Source organism: Drosophila navojoa, chromosome 2, assembly GCF_054131105.1.
Source record: "Drosophila navojoa isolate 15081-1374.11 chromosome 2, UAZ_NAV_1.0, whole genome shotgun sequence".
NCBI classification, from domain to species: Eukaryota; Metazoa; Arthropoda; class Insecta; order Diptera; family Drosophilidae; genus Drosophila; species Drosophila navojoa.
Genome location: NC_142890.1, coordinates 28,662,030 through 28,682,068, shown reverse-complemented (window position 1 = coordinate 28,682,068; position 20,039 = coordinate 28,662,030). Strand labels below are relative to the sequence as shown.

Sequence of the window (20,039 nt, the reverse complement as noted above, 5' to 3'; positions counted from 1 at the left end):
ATTCATCTGTCAGAAGGAAGAAAAGGGGACACATATAGGAAAAACTGCAGCGCAGCAGCAAGAGTCCCGTCGAAAGTAATTTAAATTGTGAAAAAAATTTTGAATTAATTGTGAAATCAATAATCTAAAGCATAGGCAAAGTTCAAATTGTCATCGAATAAAAACGCGCGTTCGACGCCCGCATGTAGCTCAAGCATGGAACAGCGTATTCTAAAGCAGGACGGCTACTTGGATGTGGGCGATGATAGCAGCAACGACGGAGTCTTGCCTGGCGGAGCACCAGTGTTTGAAATTCGCAATATCGCGTATCATCCGCATCTAAATGTGCTGCTTGCGTTCGGCGTCAACAATCTAGTGAAAGTTCTAGATGTCAATTCCGGCGTTATATTGCAAACGTATCAATTAAGTACAAATGGTAAGCAGCACTAGCAGCAGCAGTTTTTTTTTTACAGGCATATACATACATATATATGTACATATGTACGTAAAAATTACTACACAGACCTGCAAATACATGCATACATATGTACATATGTATGCACGAACAAATGTCAATTTATTGCATTGTATTTTGTAAATTTGTCTGTATTCGTAAGGTTCAATATGCATACATATGTATGTACATACATTTGTATGTTTGCATGTATGTATGTATGCATGCATATGTGTGTCTGCATGTTTGTGCATGTTTGAAAGAACACGCTGGACGGTTGCGAGGATATTGTAACATTTATGTTATTTTGTGTTTATGTTGGCTTTTTTAAATGTATGCACACATACATTCGTACATGCATATGTATACAGAAATAGACCGAGGAGAATTCTATTGTTAATGTCTATTTATTACGCAGTTTACGCATATGTTTCTTGCTCTAACATGACATACATATGAGTATGTACATATGTATATATATATGTGTGTAACTGCCTGCTAGATTAAACAAACCAATTAATTGCAAGCCTTGATGAAATTTATAGTGAACCGTGAAGCGTGATCAATTTATGAAACTGTGTTTTTAAATATATATGTATATGTGTATATATAAATATATGAATATGTTTTTTTTTTTTGTTTTAAATATTTTGCAGCAGAAAACTTAATCCATGGGCGCTACATGCCATTGCAAGATAAAATCTTGTTCTGGGATGGTCATAATTTAGGCCTTCGCGGCGACTACAACGGAGTTTTGCTCTTGGATACTATACTGCAGGCGCCAATCGGTCAGAATGATGATTACATTAAGCTGGAGCTTATATTGTCCGAAGCGATCATCTTTCAGAATTGCATAAACGATCTGGAGAGTGAGGGCCTCGAGTGTCCATGTGATATTAGTAATGAACTGACACAGAAGATAAACCAGGCTCAGCTGAACACCAAGAAGGGTATCAAGGCACAACGTGTAAGTTTTATCGCTTATTTGTTTAATTTTTAATAATCATCTATTCACATTAGCATTAAATATGTATTTAAAATTAATCAGTTTAAACATATCATTTGTTTATGTATTTATTTATATTTTTTAAATATACATATCATTTCAGTGGAATACAATTTGTTTGGAAGTGCCGTATTCCAGTCTAAAATTGGTTGCAAACAATGTGGTCATATTGCTGAAGCGTTTGGAGCGACACATTCCGGTTCTGGCCATAGCATCGGCCATCAACGAACGTTTAACGGACATGCTAATGGGGTCTCGTTTGCCCGACTACGGCTGGAACTTTAGCAACTTCCAGCGTGTCCTCATGCACTCGGAAGCTGTGCGTCGCCAGACATTCGAGAAATGGCCGCACATGGACTATAAATGGGCGCTGCCAGATCAAATGGCACAAGCCGGCTTTTATCATCAGCCATCGTCATCAGGCGAAGATCGAGCTATGTGTTTTACGTGCAACGTGTGCTTGGTGTGCTGGGAAAAAACAGATGAGCCCTGGAGTGAGCACGAGCGCCACTCTCCTCTCTGCCCATTTGTTAAGGGGGAATACACACAAAATGTACCGCTATCCATTAGCTATGCCACCAATCCGGCAGTAACTTCGCCGGGCTTAGGATTTGATGTCATTTCTAACAGCGACTACGCTAATGTTCTCTGCACCAGCTGCACCCAGACTGGCGAGCTAAGCGTGTGGAGTATTGAGCGTCATCTGAAGCTCATGCACAGCTTTCATGTGCCCACACTACTCAAAGAGCTGTTCGAGGAGAACTTTGAGTGGGCGCGCGTTACTGCCATCTGCGTGCTGCCGAATGCGCGCGCCCGGGCTAAAGTCAACTATGTGTACTCGGAGAACTATAGTGGAACCGGCAGCAGCAACGGTGCTGCTCACGCCGGCAGCATTCCCGGCGGCAAGTTTGGTGGCGTTAATACACAGCACATAACATCCACATCGACGCTGCGAGCCGGAGTTGTAGGCTCAAAGATAGTCCTCGGTGTAACGGTGCGTCAAAGCAGCGGCGAGACGGCATTGCGCATGGTGGTGCTTAACATCGTGGAGTTGGATAGGCACAGCGAGAACTCGGCTGTTATTAGCAATGACAGTGGCAGCGTCTCTAGCATGGGAGGCCAGATCAAAAAGACATCTTCACAATTAGGAACCAGTAAGTTCTCATTATGCTTTAAATATTATTGCTTATATAAAAATGGAATGAATGGAATTGTTTATACCTGCTCAATTAAATATGATTTTTGTTTAATGATTATTTTATACATCTTGGTAGATCGTATTCTTTTATGCTTATATATTTATATAAAAATATATAATATTCTATTTACAGCTTCCAGTGACTCAAATGTTGTCGCTAGCCAAGTGAGTCTTGAATCTTCTAAGGATGATGACAACAAATCGTTGACGCCATACGAAAAATTCACTGACGGGTTTGACAGCAACGGCTTTGTGTCCGCTTTAATGACTTACAACAAAAACAATGACGTTAACCAGGGCGGCAACAATTCTTCTGTGTTGTACGACTTTGATTTGTCGACGTTGTCGCAAATACTGGACAGCAATCTTGATGATTCTTCCTCAGGCCTAATGGTCTCCTCGAATACTGTGAATGTAAGCAACAGCTTGCTAGGCATGAGCAATGACATGGACAAGATGATGGATCAGGCCGATGTTTCACATCAAAACAACAATAACAACAATGACAATACTATGGGTGTTGTTTCCTCCAATAACAACAATAACAACATTATCATCAACGGCAGCAACAACACGAGCGACAAGTTGAACGGTAGCGAGGAAATTGACTGTGTAGTAGAAAGCTGGACGAGTGTTAAACGCATGAATGCTTTGGATGGGGCACATGGTACGAGTGGAGGACAGTTAGATGTGCAGGAGATAGTGGAGATTGACGAAATTATGCCCACCAGTCCAAAGTGCAATCAGTTGCTGGTTAAACTGATGCGTACCAAAGCCCCAGATTCGGAAGACACTAAGATCATAATGGCTACAGTCGCCAAAGAAGAAGAAGAACAACACAATATACCTACGGATGTTGGTGAGTAAATAATTGAGCTCCATTTTGATTTGCATATAAAAAATTATGCAGCCTAAACAACTAAGATAAACTAATTCATTTGAATTTACTTATTTCAGACGAGAACAATGCCGAATGCAATGTGGCAGCACAGCTGCTACTCTTTGACTACGATGACGTCCAAATCTCCAACGATTATACTCTTGCCATGACCTTTAGCCGGGCTAAGTGTCCCAAGCAGCTGTGCATCCTGCCACCCTTTGTGTCGACAGCTTCGGCTGAGATCAAAGAGACCGGCTCCATTTGTGTCGTGTGTGCCGATGGATGCATTGAAATTTACTCCTTAGCCAATTTTCAAGTCACGTCGGTTATCGAGGAAGAGGGTGAGCACTTTGTGGCCGTGGTGTATTGCCGGAACTTGGACCGACTCTGCTGCTGCTCGCGCCAGGGAGGAATGCTGTTTTATTCGCTTAACGACGGCGAGAACGACTCTGGAGATGAGCTGTTAGAAATGGAGGATGACTGCAGTACTACCTTGACACATGCTATGGACTTAAGCGTTACGGATGGCGTGCGCAATGTAGCCGGGGCCGACCCTGTCATAGGCGACACAATCCTATGCGGCGATGGGGGCAGCGATGCGGTAGCCGGAACATCAAGTCAAAATGTACATGTGCAGACTTCTCCATCTGCTGCATCGCTGATGGGCAACAACGCAAACCTGCTAGCATACAAGACTTCTGACTTGTCTCTCGAAGACTTGCGTGTATTATATGCCCTGACGCAGTTCGATGACAAACTAACAGTGTACTCAGCTGAAGTGCCAAGCTGCTGGAACGATCTAGGCCAGGTGCAAAAGCAGCGCAAGCAGTCGCAAAATATGCGTCATGGCGGTGACGAGCGTGACTTTACTCGTACTTGGAGATTGCACAATGATGCGTAAGTCGTAAAACTGTATTTTAAATTAATTAAATTAAAATTGTATTTTAATCGTTTTATTTTATTTTTTAAGAACCACATGGGACGAGCACATCATTGAGCTTAATCTGGCTCAGCCAGTGTCATTGGGTCACATCGACCTAAAGTTTACCGTGTACCAGCAGTGCTCCAATCCGGCAGCCATTCAGGTCACCCTACTCAAGCAGAACACCAATGGATTTGGTTACAGAATGAAAGGACCACACGCCAGCTACAAACCCAACGTCATCGATGATAACATAGACTTCTCTTACAGTGAGACACCAAATAGTAATCTTTTCATTTTCTTGGGTTTATGCATCTCTATATTTATCCATAACTTACAGTTGCCAGTGAGAATCCTGTGCTCAGTGAGGAATATCTGTTGACCCACAATGCCGAGGTGCTCGCTGGCCCCATTGAGCTGTCCTCATGCATTGATCTGTGTGATCAGGGCGGCACCGCCACCCTCACTTCGCCGAAGCTATTCAAGACACGCACACGCAACTTCCTTCTGCATATCAAAACCGTATCGGATCCATCCAAGGAGGGGCAGAATAAAACAAGAGGTTTGTAAAACTCACGTTCAACATAAGAGAAGTTGAATGACCCATGCAAACTGAGGCAGACTTTAAGTCTCTTCTCAGATTATAGCCTTTCATATTTGTCTAAAGTTTTCCGTAATATAACTGCCCATCCTAGTTTAATATTTCTTAAATAGTCAGTGTATGTGATTTTCGGTGCACCGAAGATATTTTGCTTGTTGTCTTTTGGATTTGGCTACGCTCAATACTCATCCAACAATTACAGTTTTTTCTGCGCGACACAAGAGTCCGCATCAAGTTGAAGGCTGTGTTAATCGTATAAGAACCAGTAAAGTAAATGTCGCGATATCGAAAGCAAATCAAGACCTTGTGAAGATTGGAAAATTGAAAATCATCTCGACTTTCAGCACTCCGCATTACAGTGTGAAAAAAAATGTAGTGCTACCGAATATTAAACCAATCATCGTGTCCAAGCATTCGCTGAAGTCTCGGCCAATCGCAGCTGGTCCCTTTGCTCGGCGCAATCCCGGGCAACTAATAGGTAGTGCCCATCGTAGCTGCACCTAGTACTGCTCCCCTTTTAACAAACCACCCGAATCATAACACTTACTCATTTGCTGCAGGTTGCGATTGGCTACACGAGATCTCGATAAGTGTGCGCGCCGTTAAGTCACAGACTCGCATAAGCAATGCGCGCATTCAGCGCATTGCGATGCTCGATAGCAACGGACTGCTGGAGCAGCTCTTCCGTATAGTTAACGATTCAGAAACATCGCCGTTGGCTAGGAATCTGGCGCTGGATGTGCTCAATTGGATTTGCTTTATCCGTCTAAATCGCTTCCGGTCCCCAAAATCAGAGCGTCTTAAGGACCAGATTAATAAGCAAACTGCCGCTAATATGAACGACTTGCTGGCGCAGCAGTTTGAATGCATCAACTTGTCTGAGAAGCACATCGAGAAATTGATGCGAAACTGTATTCTCTACAGTGAGCGCACCACGGCGCACAAGTGTGTCAAACTTCTGATCATGCTAACAGAGTAAGTGAAACAGGAATCGATTTATAATTTATGTGACCCATATAATCTGATTATTTTGTCGATTGCAGGGGCATGGCCAATCTGCCACGGGAACTACAGAAACATGCATCACTTGATGTTAGCATTAAGACGGCAATATCAAATACGTTCCATGAGCTGCCGCAGGCGCAGTGCGCTAGTGTTGTGCGCTGGTATGCGATGCTTACCTGCGCGACATCGACTGCAGAGTCGCACAACAGCATTTCAGAGTACGCTATCAATCTGCTCAAGGAGATCACGACTGAAATCGATAAGCGATGGGATCCCCATTGCGCCCTGCTGAGCACGCGCTTTGGTCTCTATGGTTATCCTTTTGAGCCAGAAATTTTCGACTTTGATTTTCCCAATATAAATAGACACGGATCGAGCTCATCCGTGGCACTTACAAATGTGATACGGAGTAGTGCTACCATTTTGCCGGTAACAGGACTCGACATCAAGCGGTTGAGCTCAATAGGTGGGTCTGAGACTTGAAATTCAGGCTAAGTAGAATTCTTAATAAACGACTTATTGCAGATGGTGTTGACTTTCGAACCTTTCCGCATCTGATACGTGGGAAGAGCATTAGCAATCAGCTGCGGGGACTGCTGGAAGTAGTGCAGCTGCATTTCAATTGTGTGCAAACCTCCGAAGCCACGCGCATTGATAACATTGACAGCGCAGTCAACGGCGCTGCCAGTGTTGTCATTGAGGATGTCATGATGATGCCAAAGATAATAACAACCAAAGGAAAGGATGAAGAATTGGTAAATAGCAAAGTTCAGTAACAAATTCGTATAAGGAAGACGTAAAACTAAAATGTATTGTCCAATATTTTAAAATCATTTGTTTAGCTCAATGATCTGGTCAATGATGTGGAGTGTCTAGTAGAGGAGATGAAAGACAAGGATGTTAAAACCGCCTTTGGATCCTTTGGCATGGTGAACGGGTTCAAGGACAAAGCTTGTGAGTGCCCATCTGTAAGATCTCCTGTAATTTGTGTATTCACTTGTGCCTTATTAATTTTTAGCCGTCTCGTCGCTCACTGATTTGGAGCATGCCCTAAAGGAGGAGGTAAAAATCGAGAAGGCAATTGATAAGCTGAAGATATCTAAGTTTTTGCCACAGCTCACACTTTGGAACAGCTATATTCAAAAGAAGTTTGGAATAAACGAAGAAAACTCGTACGATGCCTTTGGCGAGCTGGAAAACTGGGAAAAGCCGGCAATGAAATCCTGTCTCGACTCGCTGCCTGAAGAGGTCTCGCTGTCGCAGTCGTCTGAGAACTCGCAGCCCCCAACTCAACCGTGCGCCAATGAGAATACACCGAACGTGTCGGATGATACAGCGGAGAGAGAGAAGATCTTGGAGAATTTGAGTGCCAATCCTTGTCCGCCAATTGCTTGGCACAAGCTACTTACCCCGCCTCCCAAGCTTATGATTGTTGTTGACCGCATGCATTCGGGCGCCCGCCGTTTCGTCGTACTTGATTTTGGCCAGCACGTATTACTGACCGATGTGGTGATACCTGCCTGCGATGAACTTACGTCCTTAAATATTGATATTTGGTGCTTCGACGAGGAAACGGATTCCACGCGCCTTGCACAGGTCTCTGACATACAGACCAAAACACTGGTCTTAAGCGATATGCAGCCACCACCAATTTGTCGCTACTTGAAGCTCACTATTGTTGGGCGTATTGGAATGTCATCCACCAAGTGCAAGGTGCCGCTGGGTAGTTTCTTTGGTCATCCGATTGTACTTGAGCATGATGGCTACGGGGATCAGCTGGTGCGCTTTGTTAAGCAGCCGGTCCAATCCCTACAGGCACATCTCAAGTCTCTTAATGCGCTTTACGAGGATGTTCACTGCCGTTACAGCTTAGCCAGTTGTAAATTAATGGAACTGCTGTCGCCTATGCGGAACAGCGAGCTATCCAATGTAGCTCACTTGCAGGCTTTTATCAACAAGCAACGTGATGAAGAGCTTAGCTGCGGCACGGATAATAACAACAAAGTGGTTTCCCTCTACGAAGAATGCATGCTTCTTCAATATCAAATGAACGTCATACGCAACGTGGTGCTACGCTTGGAACGGGCAATATCTCCAAAGTCTCTACGTGCGCCAACCCCGCCGAATCCTGCACTCATCGAAGAAGCGTTGCGCACTGCATCGCGGGATAAACTGCGCGTATTGAGTCTTAGTCTGGTCGAGATGCTCTTGCATTTTTCCATTGAGTATGGTATTAAAAACATTCTGCCCGTGCATCAGCGCTTCAATGTGGCCACTGCCAAGGCCCTGTTCAATTCCTTGGTCGTGTACGGCGAAGCACAATTGCAACTGACGACGTGTTCGCTACTGGTCCGCATGTGTTGTTTCCAGCCTTGGTGGGGCGACTTTTTGGCCGATACATTTTGCAGTTTATTCTCAGCTCAGAATTGCAAAGCATTCCCACAGGATCGGTATGTAAAATTAGTTTTCAGTCAGCCATATTTTGGTACTTATGTATCTGAATATTTGCAGAATTTTCTTTTTGCTCACCTATTTGGGACGTCGCAGCATTGCGATGGGCGCTTGCCGCTCCATTGTCATAGATGCTGTGCTCAAGACACTCGTCAAGTTGCTGGCGCCCATTTCGCCGCACTATAAGTTCCAGTCGGAGCAGCCCAGCACTTCGGCCAGTGCAGCGGAGCGTAACGCAGCTATGGGCAGTACATCTGACCTTCAGCTGATCACGTGGCTTTTATTGTTCCTTTCGGTTTGTTTGGATGATAACAATGAACGCAAGGATAAATGTGAGTTAAAATTAAAATTCACCAGAGCAGAAGATTAATTTCATTATAAAATTTTGTTCGATCCAGCGTCAGCACGCTGGGATTTCATGAGTTGCGAAAGCGACTTTACTAAAACCAGACCCAACAATACATCCAACAGCAAGCAGCTACGTTGCTTCAAGAAGCGAATCATTCAACAGAATAAGTACTCTGTTCAGCCCTACACGGACTGGGGCAAGAAAATCTACATGATTCAGAATGAGGTAAAGAGCATAATACTGAAAGTAGAATGGCAGTGTTTAATAATTGACAAATTGTCTAACCCTTAGCACCCAGGAATATTTATGGAGCTGTCGACCAAGTCGAAGGCCAGTGGTGCTAGCAAATCAACATCGACAGCTGGAAAAATTAACATGGTATCCAGTAGCATGTGCCCGCCCAGCTCCAATGCCAGTTGCAAGGTAACTACCTTTACTGCAGCGTCGCCTAAGCATTTGGATGGCTTGGGTGCCAGTACGGATGGAGACAGTAATTTTGACAAGGGCCTTAAGACGCTAAGCATGTCCAACATCAAAGTTGTCATCCGTGGGCTATTCGCTCTATTGCTCGAGATGGATTTCGATTGCAATATGGATCAGTTTCTGCTCACGTGTAAAGTCATAGCGCGTCTTGTGGCTGCGTGCCGGCCATCGGTACGACTCTGCAAAATTGTGACAACAGCACAGCTGGAGCAGCTCATTCGCCTAGCTGTGTGGAACGATCAGCAACAACCTTGGGCTGTGCATGCAATTACTTGTTTGCTTCAGGTATTATTCGTACATAATCTCAAGGTTTTCCAATTTACTTACTCATATTTAATAATATATAAACCAGGACCTACTGGATGCAGACAAGCAGTATAGAGATAATGACGCCACGCCCACCAACGATGGAGCCCGTTCGATTGTGACTTCGGCGGTTCAGGAGACTCGTGATCTTTTCAATGACTATACTTGTGAGTATCTAATCAATTACGGGCATAGTTTCTTTCTCGATGCCTGCGATTAGCGTCATTTACTGACTTACTGTTGAACCTTCACAGCTGTCAAATACAACTATTTACCTTCGCTGATCGAGTGCGAGGACACTGAATTTGACGAAATACTAAACGATATTGATATGATAGAGCGCACAAAGCCGATTACTAAGAAGGAAAGCAATGCGCTCTGCAAGAACACGTTTAGCTTCTTTTGCAAGTCGATATCGATTGCGATGGATAGTCGGTTGGATGCTGGATTGGAATTGCATGTGGAAACTCAGCTGCGTCGCCTAACCAACCGCACATCGCTAGATCTGTACTCCTCGCTGCCGCAAGTGCTGACCAATGAGTTTGTGTCCGCACCGCCAGATGCTGCGCCCTGGCCCGAGTATCTTACGCAGCTGTGGTCTGGTCCGGACTACAGTGGTCGCAACACATACATTATGCTGAAGAATGTCTTTGATTCTATACTGGCCGATTTGCATTACGAGGATACGTGGGTGCATCTGGAGCAAGTGCTGCAGATGTGGCTAACATTAAATTGTGAGCTAGCTGACAAACCCTATACCTCGGGTATTACCCAATCGGATGTACCAAAAATTCCATTTGGCGCCAATGCCGTGCAAGGACTGCTCCTGGCTCTGGCTTGGCACAACGACATTAAGCTAAGGACTTGGTGCTTGGGCTTCCAATGCCTATTCCTCGCTTGCAATTCGGTGCCGATCGGCGACGATGTTACGGATTGCACGCGCATAAACGAGGTCATTCTGAATGATGAGAACTTTGAAAAGATGCTGCTGCGCTTCTTCTCCGGATACGGAATGAGTTCCTCTATCATTACCAATCGCTGTGTAAGCTATTCCTTGACCACTCAACATATATCCATTATCAATGTGTGCTCACCAATTCTTTTATTTTATCAGGCCGGTCCAACCATCTGCAAGCATTTGCACGAGTTCCTGCTATGGCTTCATAGTAAGAATGAGAGCAACTACGGTATCATTCCATGCAAGCGTCGTGTTAAGGACATCTTGTTGCATGTCGTGCTGCAATTGGTGCAGCCCGGCGGCGCTATTAGCAACCAGCAGGGCCCCATCGATGCACAAAATCAGCTGGTGCGCGATTTGCTTTTAATGCCGAACGATAAGGGCGATTTGAACATTGCGCTCAAGATTATCGAAAGTGTTTGTAAGTAATACAACGCACAATACATACGAACATTTTGGTTTTAATCCCTTCGTTGTTTAGCCTTCCTAGTCTACAACAACATTTCCAATGGTGAGAAGCTACAGTGCCAACGTGGGAACGAGAACAGTAATGCTGGCAATAACTTCAGCAATTTGTTTGCCAACGTGCTGGGTTCCGAGAATCCGAGCAAACAAAATGCCAACATCTGCGACAACTCGTTGATTATAAACCTACTTAAATTGTCCTCGCATATGGCTCTCACTGAGATGCCTAGGCAGCCCAGCGTATGTTAATCTATCGAGGAAAAAAGTAGCGTAGTTAGTAATGAGTTTATTTAATTCAGGAGGTAACTATACCTGAAGAAGAGGAGCTGTCCAATCAAAGCCAAACGGATGAAACCAAAGCCGAGCAGTTGAACACAGAGGGTCATCGCAGCAAGGTGCCCTGCATTGCCGATTGGGGTGCGTAGTGTAAAGTATTATTTATAATATAAATGTTATAGTAAAAATATTTTATTTCAGTGCTGCGCCAATTCCCAACGATGAAGCGCCTGTTTGGCGCACTCTCTCAATGCTCGACAAATACATTTACAATGATGTCTTCGAGTTGCCTCTTTTCGCTCAAAACGAACATGGTTCTGGATGAGCCGCAGACTATTGCCGATGCTGTGTTTAGTTTGATGATCACTTTAAGTGAGAGAGCTTCTAATCCACGCCTGGTTGTAGCTCCCATATGTCAATATCTCGAAGAGAGTAAGTTTTCATTCGTGTTTTCCTCATACAAATTGTAGACTGATTTTTTTTTCACAGCCACCATACAACGCAATGCCACATTGCCGCGTCTGCAGCTTTCGGAGCCCTTCCTTTGGTATATATCGAAGGTGTTGGAAGTAACAGCAGCTGTACAAATTTTCACTCAGCTTGGCGGTATACAAATTATTTGCCATAATTTAGTTCGCCTTAACAAGACTATTATAAATATGCAACCGGGACTGGTAAGTGGATTAATATCTTTGTGTGTCTATAATAAATAATTTTTTTAATATAATTGAATTTCATTAATTACAGATCTCAATGATTATGCAACATATGACTCGTAATACTCGGCTGAAGCTCAATAGTCATGTAAGCAATGCTAACGCTTGTAAGAAAACCCCCACGGGCGCTCCCGCGCAACCTACGACAACAGTCACACAGTCCACCAGGAGCAGCAGCGCCCAGTACGATGGGCTGATCAACTTCGCACCGTTCTCCCACATAGTGTCGGAGAACGATGCGGCTCAGAGCGCTGAAATGCTTATATCAAATCCAAATGCCACCCATAGACGTCCACGCTCGCCTGCCTGGAGCTATATGTTCTATCCGAACGAGACACATGTTGATTTGACAATAACTCTGCCAACGGCCATTTTGCTCAAGGAGGTGCAATTGGTGCCGCATACATCTAGTCTAGCTTCGTGTCCTTCAGCTGTAGCCCTGGAGCTGTCTCGTGATTATGGCGTTGGTTCTATACCCGTGGGCGCGCCCATGGCCACAACTGGGCTTACCTGCATACGTCTTAAGCTCGCCAAAGCCGAAGTGGCCACCAGTATCGTGCTACGGCTTTATAAGTAAGCACAACGTCTGCACGTTTCTTTTACAATAACTAACAATATGTGTCTTTTATTTTAGGCCCAAAGATTGCGGCAATGTCGGGCTTGTGCAAATAGCTGTACTAGGCCAGACGATCTTTGGCAATCGGATGCAAGGATTGCGCAGCCAAGGTGCATTCGGAGAATCATTTATTGCATCCTCGGCAACAATGGGCTCAGCCGCATTGTCAGCAATGGACGTAGATGCTATGCCGGAGGACGATGCGTTTGCTAAGACAAGCATCGGTTGGGTGCGAATTTTGTCGCGATGCTTTCATGTTGCTGCCTTGCAACCAGACAGCAAGCTGTCGGATTTGATTGCCTCGTATCCGGCCGCATATCCCGGATTCCTGGAGGCTTGCTGCTCTCTTCTAAATATCATGCCCATGATACCAAGCTTTGCGCAACAGCATCTTGAGACCATCTTGATCAAGCTGGGCGCCTACAACAATGAGCTTAGTTTGCAGCTTCTGCGGACATTGCTTTGGCACACAACACCACAGGGTAAATTACAACACTTCATTTATAAAGTACAGTATTAATATTTGGAAATTCGTTTTTGCAGTGTTTAAGCTCTCCAGCGATGCCGTGTGTGATCTCATTTTCCAAGTGGTTACAGGCTCTACTGTGTATATGCTGGAGAAGCTGCGTGTGCTGCTTGATTGGATTATGCAGCTGCGCGACACTTACAGCAAGCAGGCACGCTGTAACAATCCGCAAAGCGGATTTGTCAAGGTGATTTCCTCCATTCTTTGGCAAGTGCATCGCCAGCAACAGGTGCCCGATCTGCCGCAGCTTATTACGCCGGCATTGTTTGAGACTTGCTGCCAGTGGATATCTGAGCTGGAGCATGATGAGCCACTGAAGAGCAGCTTTGATGCGCTCATATGTTCGCTGTGCTACATAAAGCCCGAGCTATTCAACCATTTGCTGGTTAAGTTGGGTGTGAAGCTGGAACAGCAGACGCGCGGAAAAACGGACGATAGCAAGGTGCAAAGCGGATGTGCTTGGTTCCGTCGCGAGGGAGCCGAAAGTCTTACAAAGTTGCTGGAATATCCAGCTTTTCTGAAGACACTCGCATTGGCTTGCCAGTCTCCCGTGGCCGTTTACCAAATGCTAGACTCGGGTCTGCCCAAGCTGCTTGCGCATGCCGTTTACGAGTACTGCACCTATATGCTGCCGGCAACAGAGGTGCAGACTGTGCCGGTGGAGCTGGCGGCCAAAGCATCCTGCAGCAATCAATCAGCTGCCGGAGGAGACTCTTCGCTCACAGATTTTGATAAAGCGGAAGCGAATTTAGGGACTGGCACAACACCGCTACTAAGCTGCGCCAATGTCCCCAAGGTGCTGGACTTCTTTTCGGAGTGCTGTGCAGAGGGCCCGATGCGTGACTGGCTGGGAACTATGCAGGGCTCGTTGTTCTGGAAGCCGCTGCTGCAGCTGCTGTGCAACACACACTTGGCGCAGTTCAGCAAAACGCTGCCAATGCAGCAGACGTTCATTCGGCTTGAACGGGCAACAATCAATTTCTTTACACGTGTGAGTGCCTGCCATCCAGACAACCAAGAAGTGCTCACATCGCTGCTCATTGGCGCCATCATCTGCAAGCCTCTGCGCTCTGCTGGCGGTAATCGCCCAACTATTTCTGGATTCACGCGCCAGCTGGTACTCCAGCTACTACTGGAGAACGAGCACATTACCGTGTGTGTGCGCAGCCAGCAGCCATTACAGCGCAGGGATACGTTGTCAGCCATAATGGGCGGCAATTGTGCCGGAGGTCCCAGCAACAGTTTACCTCTCGCGGCGGTCAATCATCACCCGGCGAAGCGTAGCAGCGCCCATCAAATGCTATTCAATGTGACCACAAACACCACCTGCCAGGAAATCATGCAGAATTGTGTGAGCGGTAAGTAGTTTCAATTACATCTGGAGGGAGTGAGTAGTCTTATTAAGTTTGATTGCCCCTAATAACATCGTAATTACAATTTATTGTTTTGAATGCTCATCAATTTGATCAACAAAGTACAATGGCCCATAGTCATAGTACTAAAAATAGCAATCAATTAATAATTACGCGCCTGCAAATTAATTTACACTAATTCATGCTCATTTTCCTGAATATGAATATGAAGTAGAGTCTTACTTAGTTCAAATACATTGATTTTGGCATTAGTTGAAGTTGATTTCTTTTTCATTAAATTAATTTTCTATTTTGGTTTCTTAATTTCATTCTTGATCCCGTAGTCTATAGTAACTTAGTGTATCAACAACCAACAGATCAGCGCATTGGAGGCGACGCTTCTGGAGGTATGCCGAGCGCTGCCAAGTCAGGCGATGCCAAGCTCGACAAATCGTGCTTCATTAACTTCAACAACATGGAGGCAGGCAGCATGGAGTTCTTAACAGTCGGCGCTGCAGTGGCTGCTAAGGACAAGCGCATCAAGGATGCCAAGAACCAGGCAGCCGTGAATAAAGACAAGGAGACGCAGACAACAGCTATGCAACTGCTACCTATAAGTAAGTGAAAATGTAACACTCACATTTACCATCGCTAATGAACCATACATTTTGCGCAGATACCTTCAATATTGAGGAATTTCTATTGCAAGCTGCACACGCCGGCTCTGGAAGCCAGTTGGTCGTAGCCGAGTACCCGGATATAGTGCTGTCCGGTGATGCCACCATCTCACAGGTGTTAGCCACATTGCAGAATGCTGGGCACTCGTTGTCCACGCCCTGTCTCTCTTTGGATCTGGTACTGCAGCGCTCCATGGGCGATGAGGCTGCCGAGTCGAAGAAAATTAAGGCTGTTTGCACCGAACCATTGCCATCTCCGTTGCAGCGCTTCTCTAGCAGTGGTGGTCTATCTCTGTTAGCCCACTATTTGCCGACTGTGTATCCTGAGCACATGGGCCGCAAAGCTACTGCCGTAGCGGCCGAGAAGGAGAAGAGTCCACCACTCTCCGATTGGGTTAAGCTTGAGCCCAATGATGAGATCTACGAAGATCTGGAAGATACCATATGTGAGCCGACCACCAAACAGGTTACCGTTAGCTCTGTGCCCCAACATTCGCTAGCCGCTTTTGGCTTGTTTCTACGGCTGCCTGCCTACTCCGATGTCTTGCTCAAGGACAAACAGCGTGCGCAGTGCCTGCTGAGACTCGTGCTAGGCGTCACTGGTGACGGCGATGGCAGTAAGTAGAGATTCACGCCCATAATATTATATTTACTAAACTATTAAATTTGATTTACAGACGATATCTACAGCCTTTCGTTGGCGCCTTCGTTACCAACATTACCGTTTGAGGTATTCCGCCAGCTCCTTGACAGTGTGTCATTGTCCACGGATGACGGCGTACTATTGCGGCGTGTTGTCATCGAAGTGGGAGCCATGCATCTTGTGCTTAATTGTCTAGGAATCTTCTCACACCAGTCTCATAACAACAAAATTGGTGCATTGATAAGCGAACCGGGCTCAAGCGGAAACAGCAACGGGAACGGGAACGGTGCAGTAACTAAAAGCACTACAGCAGAAGAACCCATTCCAAGTACGGCAACGTCGGATGATAAGAGCCATATATACTGGGCTAAAGGCACTGGCTTCGGTACCGGCTCTACGACACAGTCATGGAACGTAGAACAGGCGCTAATGCGCCAGAAAAGTGAGGAAGAGCACGTGACGGTGCTCTTACTGGTGCTATCCAGTTATATCAACCCCGGTGATTGTATACCCAGCGAAATGCGTGGCGAGGATATACTTGCCTATCATGATGTACGCGACGTAACCGGGGAACTGCCGCCCATATTCCAGACTCTCCTGCAGCAGTCGTGTCTCATACCAGCGCTTAGCTCTTACCTGCGTAACGACTCTGTTTTGGACATAACACGACACATTCCCCTTTATCGTGCCATTTTAAAACTACTGCGTGCACTTTCTCTGTCTAAGAATTTAGTTTCCTTGCTGCAGCCGAGTGTTAACGGAGATTGTACCCCACCAATTTCGGAGCTTCTAAAGAACATGAAGACCTGCGTCGACACATATGCCAAACGGCTCAAGTGAGTGTGGCATCGGTGAAAGACAAGTATAGCCGTCTAAAATGTATTTCATTGGTTACAGAGTCAACAAGAAGTCAAACATCAAGGGCCAAACGCACCAGCTGACTTTCAATATTGATGATGGCGACGACGAGGGCCTCGCACTGCTCATACCGGATATACACGAGACTTGTGTTCTGGTGCAGAAGACGACTGATGCAGATGCAATGATCAACATGTTGCAGGCACATGAGGATGGCATGGGTTCGATAGAACGCCCAATGAGCAAGTCAGTTGAGCAGCGCTATCTGGAGTTGATGAAGAAGCGCCAGTTCGATACATACGATATGATTGTGGAATCGGACAACAACAGCTTTCGATTTGTGGTATCGCATCATTTTGAGAAAATGGTGCGTCTCGCCGGAGATCGATATCATCCCTCACGTGTCAAGCGTTTGGCTCAAGAAGCAGTCACGCTCTCCACTAGTCTGCCACTGAGCTTTAGTAGCTCTGTATTTGTGCGCTGTGATACGGATAGATTGGACATCATGAAGGTAGGATATATAATAGTCTTATTGTGAATAGTCAATTTATGAAAGGATTGTTTCTTAGGTGCTTATAACTGGTCCAGCAGACACGCCATATGCCAATGGCTGTTTCGAGTTTGATGTATTCTTTCCACCGGACTATCCCAACTTGCCCATGCTTATCAATCTTGAGACCACGGGTCGTCACTCGGTACGCTTCAACCCCAATCTATACAATGATGGCAAGGTGTGTCTGTCCGTGCTAAACACCTGGCACGGAAGGCCCGAGGAGAAATGGAATGCACAAACCTCCAGTTTCCTGCAGGTTCTCGTGTCCATTCAATCCTTGATCCTTGTTCCTGAGCCGTACTTCAATGAACCGGGCTTTGAACGCAGTCGGGGCACACCCAGCGGCACGAACTCATCGCGCGAGTATAATAGCAACATCTATCAGGCGTGCGTGCGTTGGGCAATGCTGGAGCAAATTCGCAACCCGAGTCCATGCTTCACAGATGTAAGGTTTACTATTTAATATCACTTGTTCCCAATTAAGCTATACACATTATTTGTAGGTGATCCACAAACACTTTTGGCTCAAGCGCGAAGAGATTTGCACCCAAATCGAGGGCTGGATTGAGGAGCTAAGTAAGCCACAGTATACTGAGCGTGCTAGTCGCACTATATCGTTTAATTCGATGGTATTGCGCCGGCACTATCGGCATCTACGAGAGGAACTCGCCAAGCTTAAGCCTCCGCGTGGCCTGGAAGATTTAGATGCACCCTTTAATCCGGTAGCCACGTTGCCACCTATGGATGTGTCCACAACAACGACAGCTACCCCAACGACAAATGCACAAGTGGGCACAGAAGACTCACTGGTGCCAGAGCTGAATCTAATGGTTGACAACGGGGACAGCGATATGCCTATGCCAGCTGACTACTTCAAGGATATGAAGGAAGAAGGTTTACTGACAGGCGAAGAGGAAGTGGTCGAAATTTTAAGTGATACGGAAAATGAGAGCAGCGTGTGGCAAGATAAAGAGGAGGACACACCATGAATTGCTCCTGAATGCCGCTTGCCTGTGCGCACTAGACAGTTTTATTTATCGTTTTAATTATTGTTTAATGCTCTTTTGTTTTTATAATTTTGTAAGAGAGACTGCAACTGCAACAGAACTTGGTGTGCTTTACATGAAGAAAATCTAATAATTAATGTTATCGATGGAGATCCCTTTGAAGAATTAGTTACAAATATATAAATACATATTAATCAAAGTTCCATATGAAATCACCTTCACAAATGCATATTAACAATAAATCTTTTTCACTAAACATAGCCTAACACCGTCAAAAAACCTATCGCGACTTATATAAATGTTTCATCAAATGGATCTATTGGTATATATATAATATATATATATTTATATTATGAAAATAACCATATGTGTATAGCATAAAATATCACAACTTTAACAACACCACCAAAACTAAATTAATGTGTATTAAACTATGAATGTAATGCTTTAGTTAAATATTTACAAACAAAATATGCAGTTACTTTTACAATTGAAATAAATTTTGTTTCTCCAAGAATAAACTAGTTAATTGACTATTAGAATTGGCAGTCATCAATCATATTTAATGATTCCGACGTCGACAGGAGTGGGACCCACTTTTTTGGCCAACTCTCAGCACCGCCACTTTTCTACTTGATCACTAGGTAGCAAATCAAAACTAATCTGGCAGCTGGCGAGTCGAACACAGTTCAATCGCAATTGCAATTCTTAGAAAAGCAAAGAATGCACGCATTTGGATGTATGTGTGCATTGGCACATACATACATAAAGAGTAAACGATCGACGCTGCTTTCCAAGTGCTCTTGCTAATTGGCTAAACGTTTTGTTTAACAACTTCTGTGTTTTTTAACGAATTTCAATCAAACTGTTAGCAAATACTGTTCATACACTATTGATAATTTGTAAATTGAAAACACCTATAACTGTATTTTAATGAAGTTTTAATCGAATGGTAATAATATGGATCTTTGGAAACAAACTGGATCTGTGCGTGCTGTAGGATCTGCCATTTATACATATATAATTTAACTTGTTAAATAAATTTAAAAAAAAATTAGAAAAACGTTATACCCTCCCTGATTCCCATATTCGATGTGTGTAAAGTATACAAATGTATTTTTTGTAAAATTTAAGCTAATTTCCACCCTTCTATCAATTAGTACAGTTTTGGTACTCGAGTCTCATTACGTAGCCATGCTATAAAAACAGGCCCTAACTCAGACTAATATAGTAACTAATTCACATCAATAAATTGCAAAGTAAACTTTAAATTCTTTTCTCTCTGTTTGATATTAGCGGGCCAGATCAAAACTAACCGTGTGGCCATGATATTAGTATGGAAAGGTAACGTTTTTTCAAAGTAAATGAACTTGGTACTTTTTTCCAAATGCTGCCATATACGTGATAGGTTTATAGACGTTAACATCTGCATACATATTTGAGGCCTATGATTGTTTGCTTTGCCCAACGACTTTGTTAATCAAGCGAAAGATATAATATTGTTTATCAAGCCCGTTGGGTCATATCTATATGGCAATCTTTTCGACACTTTTACAGGGTAGCAACGATTTTATCTTTTCCCTACACAAACAATAAATAACTTGTATAAGAGTAAAATCAGAAGAGTAAGAAAATATTCTCAAAAAACCTCTTGATTGTCAATACAATTAATGTATTATTATTGATTAGATCAGAACAGATCTGCTCGCAGCTGCACGGATCACATTCTCTGTATTTTGCCGTAGCTTCTGCTCCTCC

At 44.5% G+C, this 20,039-nt stretch overlaps 1 protein-coding gene across 6 annotated transcripts; it reads left to right on the top strand.

The window, feature by feature from the left end:
* The first annotated feature begins 17 nt into the window (after positions 1–17).
* Bruce (BIR repeat containing ubiquitin-conjugating enzyme) lies at positions 18–18,539 on the top strand. Of its 6 annotated transcripts, none has more exons than XM_030386902.2 (33): positions 18–415; positions 1,090–1,400; positions 1,543–2,593; positions 2,771–3,496; positions 3,595–4,414; positions 4,488–4,723; positions 4,780–5,001; positions 5,243–5,518; positions 5,601–6,015; positions 6,084–6,511; positions 6,571–6,800; positions 6,888–6,999; positions 7,064–7,107; positions 7,162–8,495; positions 8,557–8,828; positions 8,895–9,070; positions 9,137–9,613; positions 9,681–9,801; positions 9,889–10,676; positions 10,749–11,013; positions 11,074–11,297; positions 11,357–11,474; positions 11,535–11,765; positions 11,823–12,007; positions 12,081–12,622; positions 12,684–13,147; positions 13,209–14,549; positions 14,888–15,160; positions 15,220–15,837; positions 15,898–16,699; positions 16,761–17,232; positions 17,291–17,719; positions 17,778–18,539. In XM_030386902.2, the coding sequence occupies exons 1-33, from the start codon at positions 196–198 to the stop codon at positions 18,261–18,263; spliced, it is 14,709 nt and encodes a 4,902-aa protein (XP_030242762.2). In that variant the 5' UTR covers positions 18–195; the 3' UTR covers positions 18,264–18,539. The 6 variants fall into 6 exon arrangements, with proteins under 6 accessions (XP_030242762.2, XP_089112406.1, XP_030242760.2 ...); XM_089256280.1 differs by having other exon boundaries at positions 6,571–6,812; XM_030386900.2 differs by having other exon boundaries at positions 7,064–8,495.
* Positions 18,540–20,039: the final 1,500 nt, after the last annotated feature.